Here is a 24,576-nt window from a genome sequence, read left to right as displayed (position 1 = left end):
CAACTGACTGAGCTACATCCTTCCCCCAAGTAGTTGCAGCGAAGTATATATTTAGAATGTACTGATGGGAGGATTTTTAGATGGATAGATGGTGTGCACAGATCAGAAGACAAGAGTTGGACAAACTGACAAGACTAGGTTCGAAACAGATGGACATCTAAGACCAATCTTAGAAACCAATTTTAGTCAGTAAGAGAATGACTATACATCTGTATATATTTTTAATCCCTGAACAACACAAAAAAAAAAAGACAAAACAAAGCAGAGGGCAGGAATGTAATAGCTAAGTAAATAAAAAAAATGAAAAGAATAAGAGATGTTAGATTATCTAACAGACTATTATTGATTCTAAAATGTTTTGGTGCTACTTATAAATTGAATTATACCTTGCAATGAAAAATAACATATTAAACAGCAGTAAATGTTTTCACAATTTTTTTTTTTTATTTCACCCTATAGTACACATGTACATACAGCAAACCTTAGTGAATATGCAAAATCAATAACCCAATGCACTCAGTGCAATCTATTTAATTCATGCAGTCTTTTTGCAGATAAAAAGTAGAGATTTAGAGCACATAATCTTATAGTTTGATCTGGTGCCATCCCTTCACTGACACTCCATCCATCATCATGTATTTGCACAGCTCTCATTCTTAAGCTATTGATGCAATAAAAATGGTATATGTTCAACAAATACAGTACAATATGTCAGTCCAAATTTTCTTATGTCAGCATTCTGGATATGTGCATATAACAGAGTAAAAATAAAGTGCAAAAAATAAATATTACACATTAAAGTTTTGTATTAAAAAATATACATAATGATTTTATCAAATGCACTGCATCAAAGCGTTATATGAAATTGCATGAAACTGTGCATGGTGGTGTAAAATTGGGGAAAGCAAAAAATGCAGATGTTTATTAGAACTAAATCCAGGCTGAAAACAATTTTACCGATTGTCATCAATTCCACTAAGACTATATGGCAAAAGCTCAAAGTTTGGATCTCGCAATTGCCTGATTTTTTTGACAGCAGAAACGGAGCTGTGTTTTCATAAGGGTATAAGTCAAGCTGTGGCATTTACGTTTGATTAATGAAAATACTCATCCTTGATTCCATCGTTGAGGGCTGAACATCACCAATAGACAAAATGTGACCATCCACTCTAGCCCCCAGTTGGTGTTAATTTACAGCAGGACTTTTCACCCAGTAAAGCAATCACCCAAGTCAAATAGTGGCCATGGCTTGACTAATCAACCAGAAAGAGTTACATACCAAATTTATTGCTTCTTTCTTTTCCTTATTTACCAAATCTACAAGAATCACTAGGCAAATATGTGTCAAGAATGTAAGAAGAAACCCTCTGAATAAACAATGTCATCTAAGTTAGTTCAGGACAAGAGTCTTTAACATCAGAACTGGTCAGTCCAGTTGTACAAGAAAATGCTAGCTGCATCTAATTAAAGAGATGAATAAAACATTTCTGTGGTGATACATATTCATGTATACTCTGTGCATAGTTTATTTTACAATTAAGTGATGCATATATCACAGCAGATGACCTTGCTCACCACAATATATTTTTACCAAATATTAATTGGCATATGTTATTGCTATTCAAGAAATTATTGTAAAGTGAATAAAAATGCAATGTGCAATGTTCACTTTAAGCTGCCATTTGTCATTTAGTTTGAATTTGACAAATATAATTCATTAATTCACCAAAAACCCAATTTAAAAATCAAACAAACATTTTCTTAGAGAGTTAATTTCAAAAAACCTGTTTAGCTATAATTAAAATTTGAATATAACACCACATTTTCTGACCTAATTAACCATATTACTTATGTTTTTTCTCTACCTTAATGTAACTCTGTATATTTTATACTTGTCTATGCTAAAATGTTGTCAAAAAATGATGCAACATTTTAAAATGCTCTGATCCATTTGAACAGTTGTTCAAATATTAATATTGGGAATCAACAGCCAATCAATGATTGATTAATAGTCAAGTTTAATGTAGGTCTACATTGTGCTTTAAGCAGGAAAATTCTATTTTGTTCTATATAAACACTATTAAATGTAATATATCAACCACTGGTGAAAATCTTGTTATTGACATTTCAAAATGGAATTATTTGTTTTGTCTTGTGGAAAAAAGTTAATGCAAAATTTCCGAATAATGAAATAATGATCATGAAAATATGATGAATAGTAGTACAATTCATCAATCATATTCCCCCACCCAATTGACTAGCAAAAGCAGTTCAAACTGAGTTTACAGCATCATGTTGTTTGTTATTATGTTTACTAGTAATGACTTAAACATGAATGGATGCATGCATGCATGTAAACGGTCAATGGATGCATGCATGGGTGTCGGAAAAGAATAATTTCATATTGAAACATGGCAAGTTAACAAGACCATATTATGCTTATCCTGGTAAAATAAGTAGCAGCTGGATTTTGAGAGAGAGAGAGAGAGAGAGAGAGAGAGAGAGAGAGAGAGAGAGAGAGAGAGAGAGAGAGAGAGAGAGAGAGAGAGAGAGAGAGTGTGTGTGTGTGTGTGTGTGTGTGTGTGTGTGTGTGGATGCATGCATGCATGCATGGGTGTCGGGATGGATGCATGTTTGTCGGAATAGATGGATGAATGAATGAATGAATGTGTGTGTATCAATTAATGCATGCATGGGTGTCAGAATAGATGGATAAATGAAAGTGTGTGTATGTGTCGATGGATGCATGCATGGGTGTCAGAATATATGGATGAATGAATGTGTCGATGAATGCATCCATGGGTATCGGGGTGTGTGTGTGTGGTGCGTGTGGTGCGTGGTGTGCGTGTGCATGTGCGTGTGGTGTCATTGGATGCATGCATGGGTGTCGGGATGGATGAATGAATGTGTGTGTGTATGTTGATGGCATCCAGTGGGTGTGGATGGATGGATGGATGGGTGGGTGGGTGGATTGTTAAATTAATGGATGGCTTGATGGATGGATCATAATGCAAACAGAAATATATAATTGATAAAGACCCACAAAATAAAATAATATGTTGCCCTGCTATAAATTAAGATGATGCATTAAACTACATGTACCGGCAAGCTCAGCTGGTTTTACACAGTAATTGGTTTATTATGTCTAAAATATGGCAACTTCACGACTTCAGCATCATGAAATAGTAGTGCTTTGTCATGACCTTACACAATCCACTAATATTTTATGGTCTGTAACATTATTCAACACTTTACAGAATGTGTAAATCATCAAATTAACTTGATCTTAGACTGGCTGTATACAGTTCACTAGTAGAGTGCGCTCATTTCAGATGGGTTGCAGAATCAATCACTCTTGATAGATTTGAGTTTATCCCCATCCCAACCAGTTTTCCCCATGAGTTAAAAAGTTAAAGTTTGTCAAATATTTAGGGCCGGACGTAGCCCAGTGGTATAGCTCTAACTTGATGCACAGGTGGTCTGGGATTGATCTCCATCAGTGAGCCCATTGGCCTATTATTCATTCTAGCCAGTGCACCACGACTGGTATATCAAAGGCCATGATATGTGCTATCCTGTCTGTGGGATGGTAATATAAAAGATCCTTGCTACTAATGAAAAAAGGTTTCCTAAGACTATATGTCAAAATTACCAAATGGTTGACATTCAATAGCCAATGATTAATAAATCAATATGCTCTGGTGGTGTTGTTAAACACAACAAAACTTTATTTTAAATTAATATTTCTTACTTTTTCTTCTGAAGGAACTCGTAATTATTCAGGGGTGCAAAAATGGAAAATATATCTCAGTATCAATGAAACATTTACTAGTCTGCCAGAATTTTGACTAGCCTACAGGACAGTATAATACATGTAACCAACTACATTAGAACTAAACATACTGAAATATCCTTTACAATGCAGCTTTTAAAAATGCTCTCTTTAATATATTAATACTAATGCAGCTTTTAAAAAATACTCTCTTTAATATATTGATACTAATGCAGCTTTAAAAAATGCTCTCTTTAATATATTGATACTAATGCAGCTTTTAAAAATGCTCTCTTTAATATATTGATACTAATGCAGCTTAAAAAAATACTCTCTTTAATATATTGATACTAATGCAGCTTAAACAAAATGCTCTCTTTAATATATTGATACTAATTTAAAATTGGTGAAGCAAGATTAATAACAGGGCCAGCTCTGTATCAGAAGAAAATTGTGCCATATTATGTATTAAACTTCCAAATTTTATAGGTACACTGTTATTTTGCAAGAAAATATCAATATTTATATGAAATTATTTTGCCAAATAAAAATATAATTTGCCCGTTGTTTTTAAAATTCGCAACTGATGAATTTAGTGAGTGCCAGATTAGTCCTGAATAAAGTATAAAGAAATATAACCAAATTAATAATGATTGCTACATGTATATTATAAATCGAAAATAACAGGTCACCCATTGGATCAGGGGCCTAATTCACAAAGGTCTCTTAGGCTCTGCTAGACAACAAAGCATCTTCTTTGCAAGTCTTTTAGCATTGCACTGCGAGATTGCACAGTTGTGAGAGTTTAGTGAATTAGGCCCCAGTATACTAAACAATAGTTGTAGTTTATATCTCATCCATCAAAATTTTCAGTCTCATTTTAGAACACGACTATAGAACCTTCCTTGGCCCTGTGATTCATCATCCTCAATATCTTAATTATCACACCTGAGTGCACTGAAACAACACAGTTTGCAGTACTCTACCTAATCATACCATTATAACACCTGACGATATCGTCACATCACGACAACGTGCTCAATGAGGTGATTAATAATAGAACACCGATGTGGTGCTGAACAATGCTGCACGTCTCTGGGGCGACCAGGTGATGAAGACGTTACAATTCCCCACCCATCTGTCACGCTCAGCTTCTAGCTCAATTAAAATGACTCTACAACATGTAACATATTTTATTCAAATTTAAGTTTCAGAGTTCACCTTGCCCATTTGCCACCTGCCCTTTGCCAAATTAGCCAATTGGTAATTTTCCTACATATGTGGCTACAACATTTAGTAAAGGTAGTTAGCTACAATAACATATTGTATAAATTAGCCCATGTTCAAGGAAATTCTCTGCATATTTTAAAAATTGGCAAAAACTAAATTATTTCCAGTGTGAGCCTTCGAGTTTGTTTGTTTTGTTTGACGACACCACTGGCTATTGGATGTCAAAAATTGGGTAATTCTGACTCGTAGTCAACAGAGGAAACCCGCTACATTTTTTCCAATGCAGCAAAGAATTGTTTATTTTTTTATGCACTTTCCCATAGACAGGAAAATGTACTTCAATGTTCAGTTATCTTTAAATGAATCCTCCCAAACACTCATCCTCATAAACAACTAAATAATTGTATATCAATGTTTAATTAACAATTATTTATATCAATGTTTAATTATCTTCAAGTGACTAATCCCCTGTTGAAAAAAATCCATACATACCTCCAAAAAAAACCCCCCAACAACCCCCCCACAACCACCCCCCCCCCCCATTAGAGACATATACTATGTACTATATATGTATAACAATAATAATTGACAAATATTTTCTTGAAACTAAATTTGCATGTATATTCACGAGGTAAAATACATGTAATCGTCTTTCCATATTTTACAATGTTTTCTATCAACTGTTTTATATTTATTTCTCAAGCATACATACAGCTTCTTTTCAAGATACATTTGTTATTGGTTTGGTTAATGTTTGTTTGTACACTGCATGAACTGTAATAACTATGTTGAACGTAAATCTTTCAAAGCACATGGCCATTAATTGATTTTGCTATTAATAAACAACATATCTGCTGCAGCTATATTGTATTCAGGCAGGATGTTGGGAACAAAAAATATATACTACTCAAAAGAATTTAAGGGTCAAAAATGTATAACCAAGTAAGTTTCAGAGTGTATTAGATTGATTATGTAAACTACACCAAATTTTTTATTTATTGTTCCATATTTACAAAAAACCACAAATAAACGTCACTGTATACAAGAAAGTCACATGACATGCTGTCAAAGTTGAAGGTTGTCAAACATGGATTTTACACATTAGAACATTCGTTTAATAGTGTGTGAATCCACCCCTGGCGCGAATACACTCGACACATCGTTGCTGTTGATCAGACGTCTGAAGAACTCTTGGGGAATGGCCTGCCACTCTGCCATAAGAAGTTGACCCAGATCATGAAGGTTGGCCGGAGGGGCATGGTTATCCCGAACTCTCCTGCCTAATTCGTCCCAGGCGTGCTCTATTGGGGCCAAGTCAGGCGAATATGCTGGCCAATCCATCCTGGCGATACCTTGTTGTCTGAGAAAGTCCGTTACCACCCTGGCGCGGTGGGGTCTGGCATTGTCATCCTGCAGAACTGCCCCGCCGCCTATCTGCTGAAGGCCTGGGAGAACCAACGGCCGGATAATCTCATTCAGATAGCGGATTCCATTCAGATTGCCATCCACCACATAGAGGGGGGTCCTGTGGTGGATAGAGATTCCGCCCCACACCATGACGCTGCCACCACCGAATCGGTGACGTTGTCTAATGTTAACGTCAGCGAAGCGCTCCCCAGGACGTCTGTAGACACGAACCCGACCGTCGTTGAACTGGAGACTAAACCTGGACTCATCAGTGAACATCACTCGACCCCACTGAACACGTTGCCACCACAGATGAAGTGTGCACCAGTGACGTCTGACCGTTCTGTGACGTGGTAGGAGTGGTGGTCAAACAGCCTGGCGATGGCAGCGTAGATTATTGGCTCTCAGATGATTGCATATGGTTTGATCAGACACTCGAGTTCCAGTCGCAGTCCGCAGATTGTCACGTAATCGGCGTGCAGTGGTTGTGCGTTGACGTAGAGCCATATTGGTGATGTAGTGGTCCTCTCTATTTGTAGTGCTTCGGGGTCTTCCCGAACGTGGACATTTCGAACAGAATTCGTTGCTTGGTACCGTTGCCACAGTCGGCCAACGACACTCTGACTGACACCAAGTCTCAGAGCAACATTTCTTTGCGTATTGCCATCCTGAAGCCAAGCAATAGCCCTTCCTCGATCTTCAATAGTCAGTTGAAGTCGTACCATTGTCGAATTTGGAGTGTGCACCATACACGAACGCAAGCTCCAATTATATGGAAATTCAGCATTGGGAACATGGAATACATGTGCAAAGCGTGCAAATGAAGCGCTTTGTGAAAAAGCAAGTTATGGGCACGTAGCAGACCTTTCGCTTTCACCCTAATTTACGTGCAAATGTAAGCATGTTTTCGCCATTAGAACTAGTCGACAGTGTCAATGACAGTGGATTTTAATTCATTTATGGGTTGCTTAGACCCACTTTCGTAAAAATGGAACAATACCATGCGTGACATTATGGTCTAGCTAATATAATTGACATTCAGAAAATAATGTTGAAAATATCGTCTGACCCTTAAATTCTTTTGAGTAGTATATAGTATAAAAAATAAGTTTTATTTTACACCACCACTATACAGCACATATTGATAAATTAATCAGTGGCTATTGGATGTCTAAAACTTGGTAATTCTGGTAAGTATAGTCTTGAGAGAAAATTCACTACACTTTACCAATAGAAGAAAGGGATTTTCTCTGTATACATTCACTTTTCCAGACAGGACAGCACATGCCATGACCTTTGATATACCAGTCATTGGATGCCGTTTAGGATCTGGATAAACCCAATAAGAGAATGGGTTCACCAAAGTGTTTTAATCCTACGACCCATGCATGCACCTAAGGTGACCAAACAATAAAAATTCAAGTGTTTATTACTCACAGGATTTTAACTAACTACACTGATTCACATGACACATACATGTAACTTATTACAATTAATGTCCTCAAGTGTATTACACTACAGTGAAATTAACCCCTTAAAACAAGACCCTCAGTAAACCTGGAATTCCCCCCAAAACTGGACTTACATGTATTTCATGGTTCCTTTTTAAGTATCAGTTTAGAACGGAATCTCTCTAAACCGGATACCCCTCAATACAGGACTCCATTCCTACAGAGGGGCGGGACGTAGCTCTATGGTAAAGCGTTCACTTGAAGCGTGGATGGTCTAGGATCGATTCCCGTTGGTGGTCCCATTTAGGCTATTTCTCGTTCCAGCCAGTGCTCCACAACTGGTGTAACAAAGGCAGTGATATTTGCTATCTTGTCTGTGGGATGGTTCATATAAAAGATCCCTTGCTGATAAATGAAAAAGATTAGCCCATTTAGTGGTGACAGCAGGTTTCCTCTCTCAATATCTTTGTGGTCCTTAACCATAAATCTGACGCCATATAACCATAAATAAAATGTGTTGAGTGCGTCGTTAAATAAAATGTTTCCTTCTTTCCATTCCTACAGATAAAATAATATGCGAGTCTGTCATGAAACACTGGTTAATGGGGGTTGTTTAAACTGAATGGGTTGAATGAGATTATCCTACAAATCTTTGCATTTTATACCCCGTACATCCACGATATACAACTCCATGATGTACATGTGCTACATCCTGCTACTATAGCACAATATAGAAGAATTTATATAATCAGCTATGGGGATCAAATAGTGTAGTCTGTCTGGACTGCAGTATTCATGAAGTGTCCAAAATTAGTTTCTTTGTTTCGTTTAACCCCACTATATAGAGCACATTGATCAGCTATTGGATGTCAAATATTTGTGATTTTTAATAGTCCTTAGAGGAAATACACTATTATTTTTTTCATTATATTTTATATGCAGTTTCCCCAGACAGGACAGCACATACCACAGCTTTTGATATACCAGTCACATAGGACGCTGGTTGCATGGAAGTGAAAACTTTTTCAATAGGTCTGCCATATGGATCAAGATTTGATCATATGACTCCAGCACCTCTGATCAACCAACAGCATAAGCTCAATTCTGCCTCAGACAAAATTAGCTTCACAATAAACGACATGATATATATAGTACAATTTAGTACATCTGTCTTTTACAGGATTACAACCTGATCCCTTTTATCCCCACAGAACAAAAACTTTACACAGACAATTGGTTGTTTATCAACCATAAACTGTTCAGAATCATCAAATTTGCCGTCCAGTAATCTTATTTCATTCCAGACAGTTAGGCTAAATTAAGTTTACTGTAGCATGAAGGGCAAGTGGCCACAAGACATTCTGGGTTAGAAGCCTGAACCGTCTGCAGGCGAACCATATACATTATTTCTGACCAGAAAAATCCTTTACTGCCAACTCTTATATGGGTAAAATTAATTTTTATGACACGTGAAACTTTATATATATATATATATATATATATATATATATATATACACACATACAGGGGATAATATTTCAAAATCTAAGGTAACCGGAAGTCAGTTCACGTGAGTTTTACTTAGGTAACCGATTGTTCATTTATGTGAATATAGTTCTCATAACCGAGGAGTTAGGCCTACCTAATCCTAAAACACTTGAACTACAGTTCTGTGCTACATTGGTGGTTGAAATGTATTTAAAAACAAACTGACTTTTACTTTGATTACTGATATATGATACTTTTAACTTTAGAATGTAATTGTTCACCACGTAACCGATTGGCGGTTCTCATGATTTTAAAGTTGCGTAACCGACACGCGAACAGAACAACGGTTCTCGTAAAATATTGTGCCCTGTATATATATATATATATATATATATATATACATATAAAATTAGCTTATCGAATTTGAAAAAAATGTAACGATAACTGTGACCAGTTGTGTAGCACTGGCTGGTATGAGAAATAACTCATGGACACCCTGGTGAGAATTGATACTAGATCAATCACGCACCGAGTGCTGCACCACAGGGCTACACATTTTCCCCAGAGAGGAAGGCAGGAAAAGTTTTATTTAACGACGCACTCAACACATTTTATTTACTTTTATATGGTGTCAGACATATGGTTAAGGACCACACAGATATAGAGAGAGGAAACCCACTGTCACCACTTCATGGGCTACTCTTTTTCAATTAGCAGCAAGGGATCTTTTAGATGCACCATCCTAGACAGGATAGTACATACCACATACCCAGTGGGTCCATCGACGGGGATCAATCCTAGACCGACTGTGCACCAAGCAAACGCTTTACCACTGGGCTACGTCCCGCCCCCCCCCCCCCCCACCCCCAGAGAGGTCAGAAAAGATATTAGAGATTGTTGCAACAACTTTAACATATTTTTACCACAGCCTAAAGCCTCACCTACAGGTATGGTAATTTGTACACCGTCTACAGCAATTTTAAACCAGTATCTTTGGTTTGCAACAAATATATCTAAAATTTTGAGACAAAATTATCCCTTCAACCAAAATAATTAATTTTTATTCATCAGTGAAAAACTGCCATTGGTAAACCCACTGACCTATGGCAAATCATGTTACAGCAATAGCAATTAATGCCATTGGTAAACTCACTGACCTATGGCAAATAATGTTACAACAATAGCAATTAATGTCACTGGTAAACCTGCTGACCTATGGCAATTCATGTTACAGCAATAGCAATTAATGTCACTGGTAAACCCACTGACCTATGGCAAATCATGTTACAGCAATAGCAATTAATGTCACTGGTAAACCCGCTGACCTATGACAAGTCATGTTACAGCAATAGCAATTAACGTCACTGGTAAACCCGCTGACCTATGACAAGTCATGTTACAGCAATAGTAATTAATGTCACTGGTAAACCCGCTGACCTATGGCAAATCATGTTACAATCATGTTACAGGAATAGCAATTAATGCTATTGGTAAAACCGCTGACCTTTGGCAAATCATGTTACAGGAATAACAATTAATGTCATTGGTGATGCTGTTATGTTTTAGCCCTGTATTTGTCAAAGAACAGTCTGAAACAGAAAAACCTTAGTTTTCAATTTGTCTTTTTATAATAAACTAAATATACTGAACTTCATTAAAAATGCACCATGTCATATCTGTAGTAGTTAAAAAGGATAGGAGAAGAAAAATAATACCTTTAACTGATTTTGTATAAATGGATGTATTTTGATAGGCAATAAATAACATAAAAATTGTATACAAGGATATAGCAAGGGTTATAGTGTCTTTTATAGCAACATCAAACAGTTAATAGCTACAACTGAAAATGAATATTTAACAAAAGAAAGGAATGAAAGAAATGTTTTATTTAACAATGCACTGAACACATTTTATTTATGGTTATATTGCATTGGACATATGGTTAAGGACCACACTTCATGGGCTACTCTTTTCGAATAGCAGCAAGGACCTTTTATATGCACCATCCCATAGACAGGATAGCACTTACCACTTACATATGTACAATGTGTGATAAAAAAAAGAAGTCTGAATCAGTTATTACATACTGATATTTATTTGTATTAACCAAATATATTTCACATGGAACTCACATGAATTGTGCTTTTACAGTTTGTTTTTTACAAAAGAAAAATATGTGCACATGAGGAGTTCAGACGCAAAACCCATTAAGTCCATCTGACATCGTTTGTTTTAAAATGAAGATTTTTACCCGATGGTAATTTTAATTCTCACTAATTCCACTTTTCGTGTCATGAAATGGTTATGGAGCAATGAACAAAAAATATTAATGTAAAAAATGAACCTTTATTACCGTATTTGACTGGAAATTAGCCCATGTCTTTGAATAAGCCCACCTCCGTTTTGATAGCATTTAAGAAATTAGGCCCTCATTCTAAATAAGCCCATCCCCAACTTCGTCACCTTATAAATAACACAAAACTGCAAGTTTGTTCAAAGTTCATTTAAAAGGTCATACCTCCTGCAGATAATTAAACACAAATGTAACACAATATTTTACCACCAGTGAGATTTAGTAGTCTAACAGTAACAGTGTGTAACATTGTTTTCAATTTCATGCCTGCAGTATTTCTTTGAAGTACCCAAACCCAAGTCTGAACTAAAACCAATGTCTATTTTTACCACCACACTGGGTCCGCAGTTAATGCTAATTAGGCAAATACCTTATTCTGACTGGCTAAGAACAATGGCCTAGATTGACAATTCTTTGTAGTGTAAGCTGGCTGCCTGTCAGAAATGTGTATAGGTACTGAGTTTGTTGTTTTAAGTCTTCTCAGCATTAAATTTTGAATGTAAATAAACAGCACTGGTAAATAATTGTAACATAGGTGTGTTTCTGATAATTAGATACTAGTAAAAAACCCAATTTAATTAATAAACAATTATTATTTAATAATAACAAATGGAACACTAATTAATAAATGTGCTACTGGACGTTTTTCCTTTTCTTCCTAGTTCATTTAATTATTATTTATTTTAATTATTAGGGGTGTTTTGGGGGAGGGGGGGGGGGTTCAACAAAACTGGCCCCTTGTCTGGGAATAAGCCCACCCCATGCTAAGCTTACAATGAGTTGTCTTGGCCCCCTGGGCTTATTTCTGGTCAAATACAGTAAATAAATTGGTAATTACCAAAATGTGATTTATTTTTCTGCAAAACCTTCGGTTTCTTTGCAAAACTCATTAAGTTCATTTCTGGAGACAAGTCTTATGGCACTGTTGCAGAATCAAAACAACAATTAGAAACATCTTAAAAGTGAAGGTTGAATTAAACATTTACAAAAGAAGAACTTTACTTGTCAATGAATATACCAAAGTTTGGCAGTTGCTGGCCTATTGTTCCTAGCCTTCACAAAGCGTTAAAACTGACACTTATTTAAAACGATTGTGCCATCCCAGTGTAATAACAATGACAGTAACATACTCACTCTAGAATTATAATTATGGAAAGATGACTGGAAAATAATGCCAGTTGGGGCACAACATACTGCATCCCCAATTGGAAGTCATCAAAAGTTGTCAGTCATCTCGCCTCCTCCCCAGTTTAAACACACATCCATCGATTTATTGAAATTGGGCTAGTGAGTGTTAAAATAAGTTTTCACAATATTGAACAAACTGGCACACCACATAATTCCTGGTCACATGTGCGCATGTTACACGAGGATTCAAACCTTCACCACTGTAGCGAGCTGTTTTGGCTATAGAATGGGCCGAACTTCGTGGCCGACGTCGTTTACGCTTTCCTGTTGGTGATAACATCACAGGTTCGTCAACTACATCATAAGTTTCCATAACTAGTATGGATAAATTGACCAAAATCTGAAGGAATTATACGAATTCAGCGCGCAAAAATGCTTATCATGGGCACGGCCATCTTATGCGCCATGTGATCTGATGCGCACATGTGATTGGCGGTCTACAAGCTACGTGGTTCTGCAGACCAAACTCAGATGGCGTTTACAAGTTTCTGCAAAGAAATCGTATTCTAGCTTGGATTTAGAATGGGACTAACGGGCTTTTGAAGCAAAATGTATTTGCTCATCAGGTACTAGGGACTGAGAAGGTTCGTCTCCAACGGTTATCTCAATTTTCATGGATGTGGCGTTTATGAGGTTTTGCGCCTGAACTCCTCACACACTTATGATTTATGTATTCCTCCCCCACCAACATAAACTAGCTATATGTGTGCATATATCAAGTCTAATGATTTATTGGTGTTTGTTTTTAAAAAATTTGAACATAAACAAAATGTATATATATTCATGATTTATGCTTTTTTTTAAACTAACAACATGTGTGGGTTTTTTTTTTTTTTTAATGTTTTTTTTTTCTTTAAATCCAAAGTACCAGTACAGACATACACATGTACACGTACTAATGATTTATGTTTTGTTTTAACATGGAGAAAACCTTCAAATGCCACCGGTACTTGTATGTACACTCCTGATTTATGATTTGGTGTTTTTAATCCCACGTACTATATAACATACATGTACTAATGATTTATGTTGTTGTTTTTAATCCTATGTACTATATTACATACTAATGATTTGTATTTCGTTGTTTTTAATCTCATGTACTATACTGAGAGGCATAAATAACGCAACGGGTATTTCACTGAATAATCTCTTATAGAAATGTCAAATCACATATATTAAGTATGCATACAAATAACATATTGGTAATAATTGTAAGTGAAAGAGGATTTTGTTCAAATCAGAAACAAATTGAATAAAATGAGTTTTCAGCAAAAAGCATAACTGGTATGTTTATTACAACCATACAACATTGCACATGAAAATCATTTTGCATGTGCATTGCCTTCCCTTCTCTTGTTTCCCTATAGAAGCAACCATTTTTTGTGTTTCCTGTCTTTTTTTAATATGCCATGGTAAGTAATGTTAAAAAATAGTTTTTTGTTTAAAACTACATTTTATTTTTAAAAATCCAGATTTGAACAATATCTTCTTTCAGTTTTAGTCGTTACCAGTATGTCATTTGTCTGCATGCCTAATACTGATGACATAATATTTCTATAAGAAAATATCAGCGAAATACCCATTGTGTTATATATGCCTCTCAGTGTATACAAGATACTAATGATTTATGTTTTGGTTTTAACAGGTGATATGGAGAAGAGCATCTGATCCTAATCCACTCTCCATCGGAAACCTTATTTATGTGCCCGATTCTCGCTATTCCGTAAAACACGTAAAAGAAGAACATGAGTGGAATTTAGTAATAAAGAACGTAAATCCAAAAGATGAAGGAATTTACGAGTGTCAAATCAGTAGCCGAGCTAAGTTGATACAGCACGTTCTAGTACGGGTAAATGGTAAGTAAAATAGTCACATGGTTATACAACTTTCGATGCATTGTTATAGAGCATGGTCAGTGTGTTTGTGTGGTAGTTAAAACTTTACAGATTGTCTCCCAGTTTTTGTTGTTGTTTTTTTGAAATTGTAAATTCTCAAATAGTATTGACGAAACACTTACACTTTCCATAATGTTTGTGAATTTGCTAAAACTGATATTTTTATAATACAATAGTTATTTATTCTGACAATACACGTATGAATTGAGCAAAAAACAACAACAAAAGAAAGAAAGAAAGAAGTGTTTTATTTAACGACGCACTCAACACATTTTATTTACGGTTATATGGCGTCAGACATATGGTTAAGGACCACACAGATTTTGAGAGGAAACCCGCTGTCGCCACTACATGGGCTACTCTTCCGATTGGCAGCAAGGGATCTTTTATTTGCACTTCCCACAGGCAGGATGGCACAAACCATGCCTTTGTTGAACCAGTTATGGATCACTGGTCGGTGCAAGTGGTTTACACCTACCCATTGAGCCTTGCAGAGCAGTCACTCAGGGTTTGGAGTCGGTATCTGGATTAAAAATCCCATGCCTCGACTGGGATCCGAACCCAGTACCTACCAACCTGTAGACCGATGGCCTGCCACGACGCCACCGAGGCTGGTAAAAACAACAAGTGCAACAATTCTCGACAACTAATGGTAGAAAAGTGGTATTATATTTTCAACCCCTTGTCTGGCTATTTGGTCATATTCCATTTCAAATCAACAAATGCCCCATACATTTTCATTTCATATTCACCAGTCATCTACATGATTAAGTCTGAAATATAGGCTCTGTATTCCAAGTAGTTTTTTTTTTAAAATGGTCATTTTGCAAACCACTGTAGGTTTTAAATTTAGCTTATTGTTGCTATAATTTTTATCCTATGTTTTAAGTCCCATTATCCCAGCTAATAATGTACATAGAACGTAAAATTTTGTATGGGCACTAAGAAAGTTATATAGGTGATATTTAGCAGACAGGTAGTTTTCAGTGGTCATATTGAATGCTTAGAGACACCCCAAATGAAAAATAGTTCAGCTATTGGGTGTCAAACAAAGGTAAAAAGATTAAAGAAATGATTATCAAAGGAACATAAAAAAATTCAAAAGCTATATTAAAACACATCAATGTAAAAGATCTGTCCAAAATATAAATATCACAGGTAGGTAAAGTTAAAATGTAAAATAACATTTGTTATCTTGGGAAAATGTCCAAAACAAGTTCAGGATGGAACTGAAGTGATTCCCAACACATTTTCCTTCCAAATATTTGTCCTCTCATTTGCTTCAGACAATTGCATGCACTCCACCAAAATGTCACGCACTGTCAATTAGTGTACACTGACAGTGTTCACAATGAGATGGACCAATAATTTGAAAATATTCAAAACGTTTTTCAAGCAGTTACATGTATTTTGTGCTCAATGGTACATGCAAGATGGAAATTATCCTATAGTTTTCACTACCCTTTGCTGCAGGTGTCAAAAACTAAGAATTAACTCCATAATGTTGCCAAAATTATGATTTGTATAAAAGTGACTGAGACAAATATATAATATTATTACCCATATGGTTATATTCACATCAAAGTGTTACATCCCACTAGAACATTAATTGTGACATGACACTTCAACGTCACTTGATGACATCATCGATTGGTGTACCTACTACAACTTCATAGGAATGTCAACCAAAGTTGTTTGATACAACTTCAGATCAATTATGGGTAATAAATAGGATATTAAACTGTAATTTATGTCCCTCATTAAAAACATTTAATTATCACTCATTAAAGCTCATGAAAATTAAAAATTATTTCACTCGGGACATAAACATAAAATGAAAGCTTATTTAAAGAAAGAAATGTTTTATTTAACGACGCACTCAACACATTTTATTTACAGTTATATGGTGTCAGACATATGGTTAAGGACCACACAAATTTTGAGAGGAAACCTGCTGTCGCCACTACATGGGCTACTCTTCCGATTAGCAGCAAGGGATCTTTTATTTGCGCTTCCCACAGGCAGGATAGCACAAACCATGGCCTTTCTTGAACCAGTTATGGATCACTGATCGGTGCAAGTGGTTTACACCTATCCATTGAGCCTTGCGGAGCACTTACTCAGGGTTTGGAGTCAGTATCTGGATTAAAAATCTCATACCTCGACTGGGATCCGAACCCAGTACCTACCAGCCTGTAGACCGATGGCCTGCCACGACGCCACCGAGGCCGGTCGAAAGCTTATTTAATATCCTATAAATACTATTGTGCAAGCTGTTGAGGAGTTGCCTTTCTATCTTGAAATATTTATTTGAATTGGCAGACATAGATAGTATGTATTAGTTCTAAAAGACAGCTAGCGTTTGATCGCTTCCAGTGAAAAAGGATATGGGATTACAAGAATCAATCATATGCAATCATATGGGATATAAAAAGTACACCCTGAAGGTGTTGGAAAATTCAACGTGACAATGAGGCTTGCTAGATCCCTGGGTCCAAATTTTAACCATAATGTGTCCACTTGTTATATCCCATATGATTGGATATGATTGATTATTTATTTCTCTCATTCCTTAGATAATAAACTAATAATGTACAGAGTGAACAAGTTGGCTGAAAATGACATTTTAAAAACCATTTTACCTATTACGCAAAATAAATTATACTATTACATCAACCATGTGTTAAACTGAATGTGCATGTAACATATTATAAATTAATAATAAATAGATACTACCTACCTCTACCTCTCTCTCCACCTCTCTCTCCACCTCTCTCTACCTCTCCATCCATCTCTCTCTCTCTCTCTCTCTCTCTCCACCCACCCACCCTCCCTCTCTCTCTACCTGTGTATAAACAGGTTTCAATAAAGTATCTGAAATTGTATTTTGTCTTATGACCTTACATCAGTCTCAATCTCTCATATATGTTGATATTCTACATAAAGGATATATGTTGGAGATCAATTAAAAGACATCCAAATAACTTCTCCATGGTGATGACCTATAGATATCAAAACCAAACCCATCCAATGAAATTAACACTACCTAAACCAATTACTATCTATGATGTACAAGTTAACTGTAAGCGTAAATGTTGTCATTTAATTATCTCACAACCTGTTTAAAAACATTATGGTTGTAACATAAATATAGTATAAAACACTCATGTAGTACTCTCTCTATCATATATGTTTCTCAAATGGACTATAATTTCTATCTTGCATATTATTAATTAGATATACGACAGGAAATTGATTCTCCTGTGTATACCAGTTATTATTTCCCATTCCAACCATTATTGGATTTTGGTATATAAATTATAATAACTGAAATAAACTAGTATGCTATGATAAATATGTAATCTATTTAATTTTATGTTAATTAATTAAGCAAAATGATTCTATTATATAAATGACTTGTATAGTATGGCATGTTTTATTTAACACATTGGTATCAGCAATTGGATGTCAAACAATTGGTAATTTTTGACACACTATCCATTTTTTAATTAGCAGCAAGAGATCTTTAACATACACTTTTCCACTGACAGGATAGCACATATCATGGCCTTTGATATACCAATTGTGGAGCCCTGATTGGGATGAGAAAAAAACAATTAAGACTTTTAAATAAATGTTTACATTATTATTTCTGTTATATTTCAAGATAGAAGAGTTCTGTTGAAACAGTTATGAAATGTGTAATATCGTACATGACAAGATACAAGTTATGCAATCCCACTGGGCCGAGACTAAATTAGCTTTAAGACGAGAAATTTTGTGATTGCCTTCAAGCGACACCATGATCCCGACATGACAGCATAATTCACTGTCAGCAGGATGCTCAGACTTGTGCTTTGGGGGTTCTCGTCATTAGATGAAAATTCAAAATGTAATCTGGGGGCAGCACTCCAGACTGTTGCCAATAGCAATATAAGAAAAAGAACAAAACAGAAAAAATGTAAAAGAAAGGAATAACGTCTGCAGCAGATGACGAGCCATTGTTTATTGATTTCAGGACAATGAACTAGTTTTTCTTCACGTTTATTCTTGCTGTTGTCCAATTAAGATTTAAATTGGTTAAATTTACAAAGCCTCGCTGTCATCATGCACAGCTAGATTTATTCCAATGACCTGCATGTCTGTCTGTCCTATATGCTGGTTTTCATTAAGTAAACTGCATGTAAACTGGGAGTGGCAGTCCTCTTTTTGCGCAGTGCAAGAAGAATGTATTGTCAAGTAAAAGATCTCCTTGGGAGTGGATGTCTTCCAAATATATTGAAAAGGCATGAGATAGATAGTCATGGAATCAGCCACTATTTTGCAAAATGCCCATTCGACTCTGAATTGTTCAGAGATACAATTTTGATTGCAGATAACGATTTTGTCATTCAAATTTGTCTTATACCTGTTGAACTACAAACAGTTACAATGCGTCTGAGAAAAAACAGGCTTTGTTAATCAGCCTCTGTTTTTGGAACACATCGGCTAACTGGGATGCAACCAAGAATGGTATATGGAGCTTGTTAATGTGTGTGAATATATACAGACATGAGATTTTGTACCCAATATAATTATACACATGTATTTAAAGTGGTATCACAATCTTATGCTTATTCATTCTTCCACCACATACTACCCATTTACGATAACTTTGAAAAGACCGACAAGTTTTCATTTATATTAGATCAACATCGGTCAACTCATCAGTACTTAGCACAATGATAAACACCAAATTATAAACAAGCAAGCAGAAAGTATTGTAGAAGCAACATGTCCACTATATCAGGTCCACTTTTGCCCCCATACTTCCTAAGTGTAAGAGCTGTAACTGTCAAAAATGTGTAAATCTAAATGATGAAGACGTACAAATTTCAGCTCAGTATCACGAGGCATTGTGGGATAGAACAGGTAGAAAAAAGTTTGTTTTGTTTAATGACACCACTTGAGCACATTAATTAATCATCGGCTATTGGATGTCAAATATTTGGTATTTTTGACTCGTAGTCAAAGGGAACCCGCTACATTTTCTTAATGCAGTAAGGGATCTTTTATATGCACTTTCCCACAGACAGGAAAGCATATACCACGGCTTTTGACCAGTTGTGGTGCACTGGTTGACAATCAGTTGAATGGATCCATCGACGTGGTTTGATCCTGCTATGCGAGCACTTAATTGACTGAACTAAATCCCGCCCCAAACAGGTAGAAGACCAATAAGATAGCAGAGATGTGTGCTTGAACCTCAAAACTAAAAGATGCTATATGTCACTGAAGGTTCATAAAAGGTGTAGCTTCCCACCAAAATTATTTACTCGGTACCACAAAATACAGCCTGGGTGACACCAACAAAAGTTACAAGTTAAATTTGTTTTGTTTAATAACACCACTGGAGCACAGATTTGTTAATCATCGGATATATGATGTCAAACCTTTGGTAATTTTGACAATCTTAAAGAGGAAACCTTCTACATTTTTTCATTAGTAGCAAGGAATCTTTTGTATGCACCATCCCACCGACATTAAAAACCACGGCCTTTGATATACCAATCGTGGTGCACTGGCTGAAACGAGAAATAGCCTAATGGGCCCACCAATGGGGATCGATCCCAAACTGACTGCGCATCAAGCAAGCACTTTACCAGTGGGCTACATTCCGCCCCTCAGCTTGAACAAACACAAAATCCTACGTACTCGTACACGAGAGAAATAGCCCAAATGGGTCCACCAATGGGGATCGATCCCAGACCGACCGCACTTCAGATTAGCTCTTTACCACTGGGCTACATCCCACCCTGGCACCAATAGAAAGACATAAACTCAATGCTGACATCATACATTAAGCCAGAACAGAACTATACATCACTGTATCCACTGCATGGAAGGAAAACATTTCAACTTATCATAGATGATACTATCACAGCTATAGTCTTATCTTCATGAAATCTTTTTTTCTTGATGTGGAATATGTAGTTGGGACACAACGAAGGTGTTTTGAAAATGAACCCAATGAGTAATGACCTGTCTGGGGCCCATTTCCAACTTTGTTTCATGTCTCATTTGATTTATGGTCTTGGATGCAAAGTCAATCATTATAAATAAATGACCATTAGTACTGCCTATTGACAGACCATCCTAAAATAATCATAGCCACTTGTATTCTTGTTCACAAAATACAAATATACATATACAAATGTAGTGTGTATATACAGTGAATATACTGGACACCCATTAATATGGGACCAAGTAAAAAAGCCTGGATTTAATGGGAATACAGTTTAGAATGGTTCTACAGGGGTGCAGAAATGGAAAATATTTCACTAGCCCGTCAGACCAGAACCAATTAAAATTTCCTAGACCGCCAGAATTTCTACTAGTCTGCCAGCCTATAGAACAATATATTAATTATATTTTTTTTACATTATCTTTATAATAGCATGCACCCGAACACCCCCCCCCCCCCCCACACACACACCCTAGCATTTTTGCCCACTTTGGGAGCTTAGTTTACATACAATTATTTTTATATACTAACCCTTTGAACAAAAAACATGTATTAATAACCAAAACATTATTAAGGACACTTGGTAAGTGATCAAGATCATGAATATAGCTTTACAAAATTCAAGTGACATCTTGAAAGTATTTAACAGAAGAATCTATTCAAAACACATCAGTAACATATTTTCAATGTAAACAAATCACTTGTAGGAACTATTGACCCTTGATCGGCTCCGTTTCCGAGGAATAAAGCTAAATCAAAATTACTATCAAAACGGAACCATTTTCATATTGTTTTTTTTTTGGTGGGGTTGTGTTTTCTTGGGGGGGGGGGGGGGGGGGGGGGGGGGGTTGTTGTGTGTGTGTGTGTGCTTTGTGGGATTATTATTATTTTTTTTTTTTAAGCTACATGTATAACAGCATTTCAATGTATTAAATTGGCGAAAACGGTGTTGGGGTGTTATTATGAATAATGTAGACAATGCTTGTTTGTAATGCCATTTCAGCCATACATTTAATTTTGTGCTTCTGTTTAAGCCATATAGTCAGATTCCTAGGTTCCATTTTGTCCATTTTGGTTGCGTTTTTGTTTGGGGCCGTTTTGGCACGGTTCCGTTTCTGCTATAACTTGTTTCCAGATTATTGCGCTTGGCAGTTTGGAACTCCGAAGTAGTCTATTGGCAATACGAGTCATGCATCATTGTGCATTTCTTCATAATTCTGAACCATTTGTTTGAATGTTTTGGAATTCTGGCATGGCAGATGCATAGTCGAGGATTCAATGTGAAAAAAAAACAAAAACAAAAACTATTTGATCAGAAACCACCCCAGATTGCCCGCTGGACTGATAGTTGTATTTTTTAACACATCTATCAGAATTTTTACTCATATTTGGTGAACGGCCAGTACTTTCTGCACCCTTGTTCTGTTCTGTACTGATATTTAAAAAGCGACCGTAAAAAACGTCTGGTTTTGAGATAATTCCGGTTTACAGAGGGTCTGGTTTAGAGGAGTTTCACTGTACTTTTCCCACTTGGTAATATAATGCATAATTATTGCATAAAGCAACACAAATTGTGAATTGTAAACCAAAGATGATCCATTATTTTGACAATTATTTTGTTAGTTTGCAGAGTTTGCCGTCATTATAACAATAATTGTACCCCAACTACATGCATTAAAACCTTGTTAACTACTACAGTGAAACCCCACTATTGCAACCATGGGTGGAACTTATTAAAATTGGTCTTAATGGTGAAGTGGTCCTAATACCGAATTACAAACATTCACAATGATGATCGTTTGGTAATTAATTGTAAATTTTACGCCTTTTCGGTTGTCATCAACAATGTCTAAACTGATCAAATTAATATATGTGATGACGGCGTTGTGGAATTTACATCGAACTGCAAGAATAATTAAGTGTCAAGCCTCCTGGTTATTTGTGAGCTTGGGCCTGTTCTTTTTATTAATTATTACACAATAGAGATTAACAACTGTCTAGACAAATGACAACTCCCAATGTTTTAGGACGTCCACAGACCCAAAGGTAATATAAAAGCCTGACTTCTGTCTCACTTGATTGATTGGAGCTACAATCATATATTGCATTTGTTGATATTTTCTGTGAAAAATAAAGTACTAGAATGACTGGCCATTTGCTTTCATAAAAACAAATTACTCTGTAACTTACTTTTCAACATCATTGTGTTCAATTTATACAATAAAAGGATTATGCACTGTGCATTCCAGAAATTAGCCACTACTTGCTCATTTGTAGACCAACTGTTTGCTACATGTAGTTCTAAAATAATACCTTTCTCTTTCCAACATGAGGGGTGTGTTTACGTTTTAAAAATGTGGGACACAGTCAAAACAGAAATAAATGCATAATATCATTAATGCGAATAACACAAACTCACATTTTTTGCATTAATATAATTATCACATTAATTGCAGGATCTACAGTATATATGTCATGTAAATAACTTTTAGCACCATGGCGTGGACAACCAGGCAAGATTTTACCATGTTATTTATTGTTTGTTACTTATGTGACATGTCAGGCAAATTCTGTGGTCAAATTTGTGAGGTCAAAATGCACTAAAACGACCAGTGGGTCCGACTTTACTGGTTATAATCCATAATACCAGGGTTGTTTTACTATAAATTAATAAGAAAATACTCTGTCTTTAAAATATTAGTCTTTATAGCAGGGTAGTCTTAGAAGTAGGGTGGTCATTAGGTGGGGTTTCGCTGTACTGTTATATAAGCAATGTATTTATTTGTTTTTCTTTAGAATATCACTGTCTGTATATTCAATGTGTTTCTGGTTATTCTAATGTTTGTTATAATTCAAACTGGACTTAATGTCATAATAATTTTTTAAGTTTGAAAAAAGACAGTGAAACCGCTCAAAACTGGACCCTCTATAAACCAGAATTCCCTAAAAACCGGACATTTTTTAGTGTCCAATGTTAAAAATCAATACTAAACGTAACTCTTTCAAACCAGATTAAATCTCTTAAAACCGGACATTTTATTTGGTCCTGAGAGTGTCCGGTTTAGAGTGATTTCACCGTATTAGAAAAATAAAACAATTAAGCTACTATATACACACACAGATACACACTGGATATAGGGACACTGATGTTCTAAAGAAGAAAATGCATTTAAAGTGTGATTTTAGTTGTCAAAAAGACCTTCTTAGCTGGAAACATCCATCTATGGCAGCAAACTCAATACAGTCCCTTTAAGTGTATACATATACACAGTGGACTGTCTAAACCAGATTTGAGGGGGACTAGCTGTACAAAGGTCTCTGTCTAAACCAGATTTCAGTTGGACTATACAGGTCTTTGTCTAAACCAGATTTGAGGGGGACTGTACAGAGGCCCTTGTCTAAACCAGATTTGAGAGGGAATGTACAGAGGTCTTTGTCTAAACCAGATTTGAGGGGGACTGAACAGAGGTCTCTGTCTAAACCACATTTGAGGGGGACTGCATGTATAGTGGTCTGTCTAAACCAGATTTGAACGGGGACAGTTGGTAGCAAGAGATAATTTATATGCACCATCCCACAGACAGAATAGCACATACCACGACCTTTGATATACCAGTCCATGGTGCACTGGCTGGAACAAGAAATAGGCAAATGGGCCCACCGACAGGGATCGATCCTAGACCGACAGTGCATCAAGCGAGAGCTTTACCACTGGGCTACTTCCTGCCCTAGTTTGGACAGTCCTACAAAGATCCACTGAGTTAATCTTTATACGTAAGTCCCATAGT

At 36.0% G+C, this 24,576-nt stretch overlaps 1 protein-coding gene and 1 long non-coding RNA gene across 2 annotated transcripts in view; one reads left to right on the top strand and one right to left on the bottom strand.

Annotated features, from left to right (window-relative positions):
- LOC121380687 overlaps positions 1-24,576 on the bottom strand; it is a 247,045-nt gene that overhangs the window by 201,618 nt on the left and 20,851 nt on the right. The gene's annotated exons all lie outside the window — the stretch shown is intronic.
- The window catches only part of LOC121380680 (zwei Ig domain protein zig-8-like), a 141,994-nt gene that overhangs the window by 105,657 nt on the left and 11,761 nt on the right, over positions 1-24,576 (top strand). Inside the window, exon 3 of the mRNA XM_041509624.1 lies at positions 14,535-14,745. Within this exon, the coding sequence (XP_041365558.1) occupies positions 14,535-14,745 (211 nt within the window). The remainder of the gene's footprint in view (positions 1-14,534; positions 14,746-24,576) is intronic.

This window comes from Gigantopelta aegis, chromosome 2, assembly GCF_016097555.1.
Source record: "Gigantopelta aegis isolate Gae_Host chromosome 2, Gae_host_genome, whole genome shotgun sequence".
NCBI classification, from domain to species: domain Eukaryota; kingdom Metazoa; phylum Mollusca; class Gastropoda; order Neomphalida; family Peltospiridae; genus Gigantopelta; species Gigantopelta aegis.
This window is presented reverse-complemented; position numbering and strand designations above follow the sequence as displayed.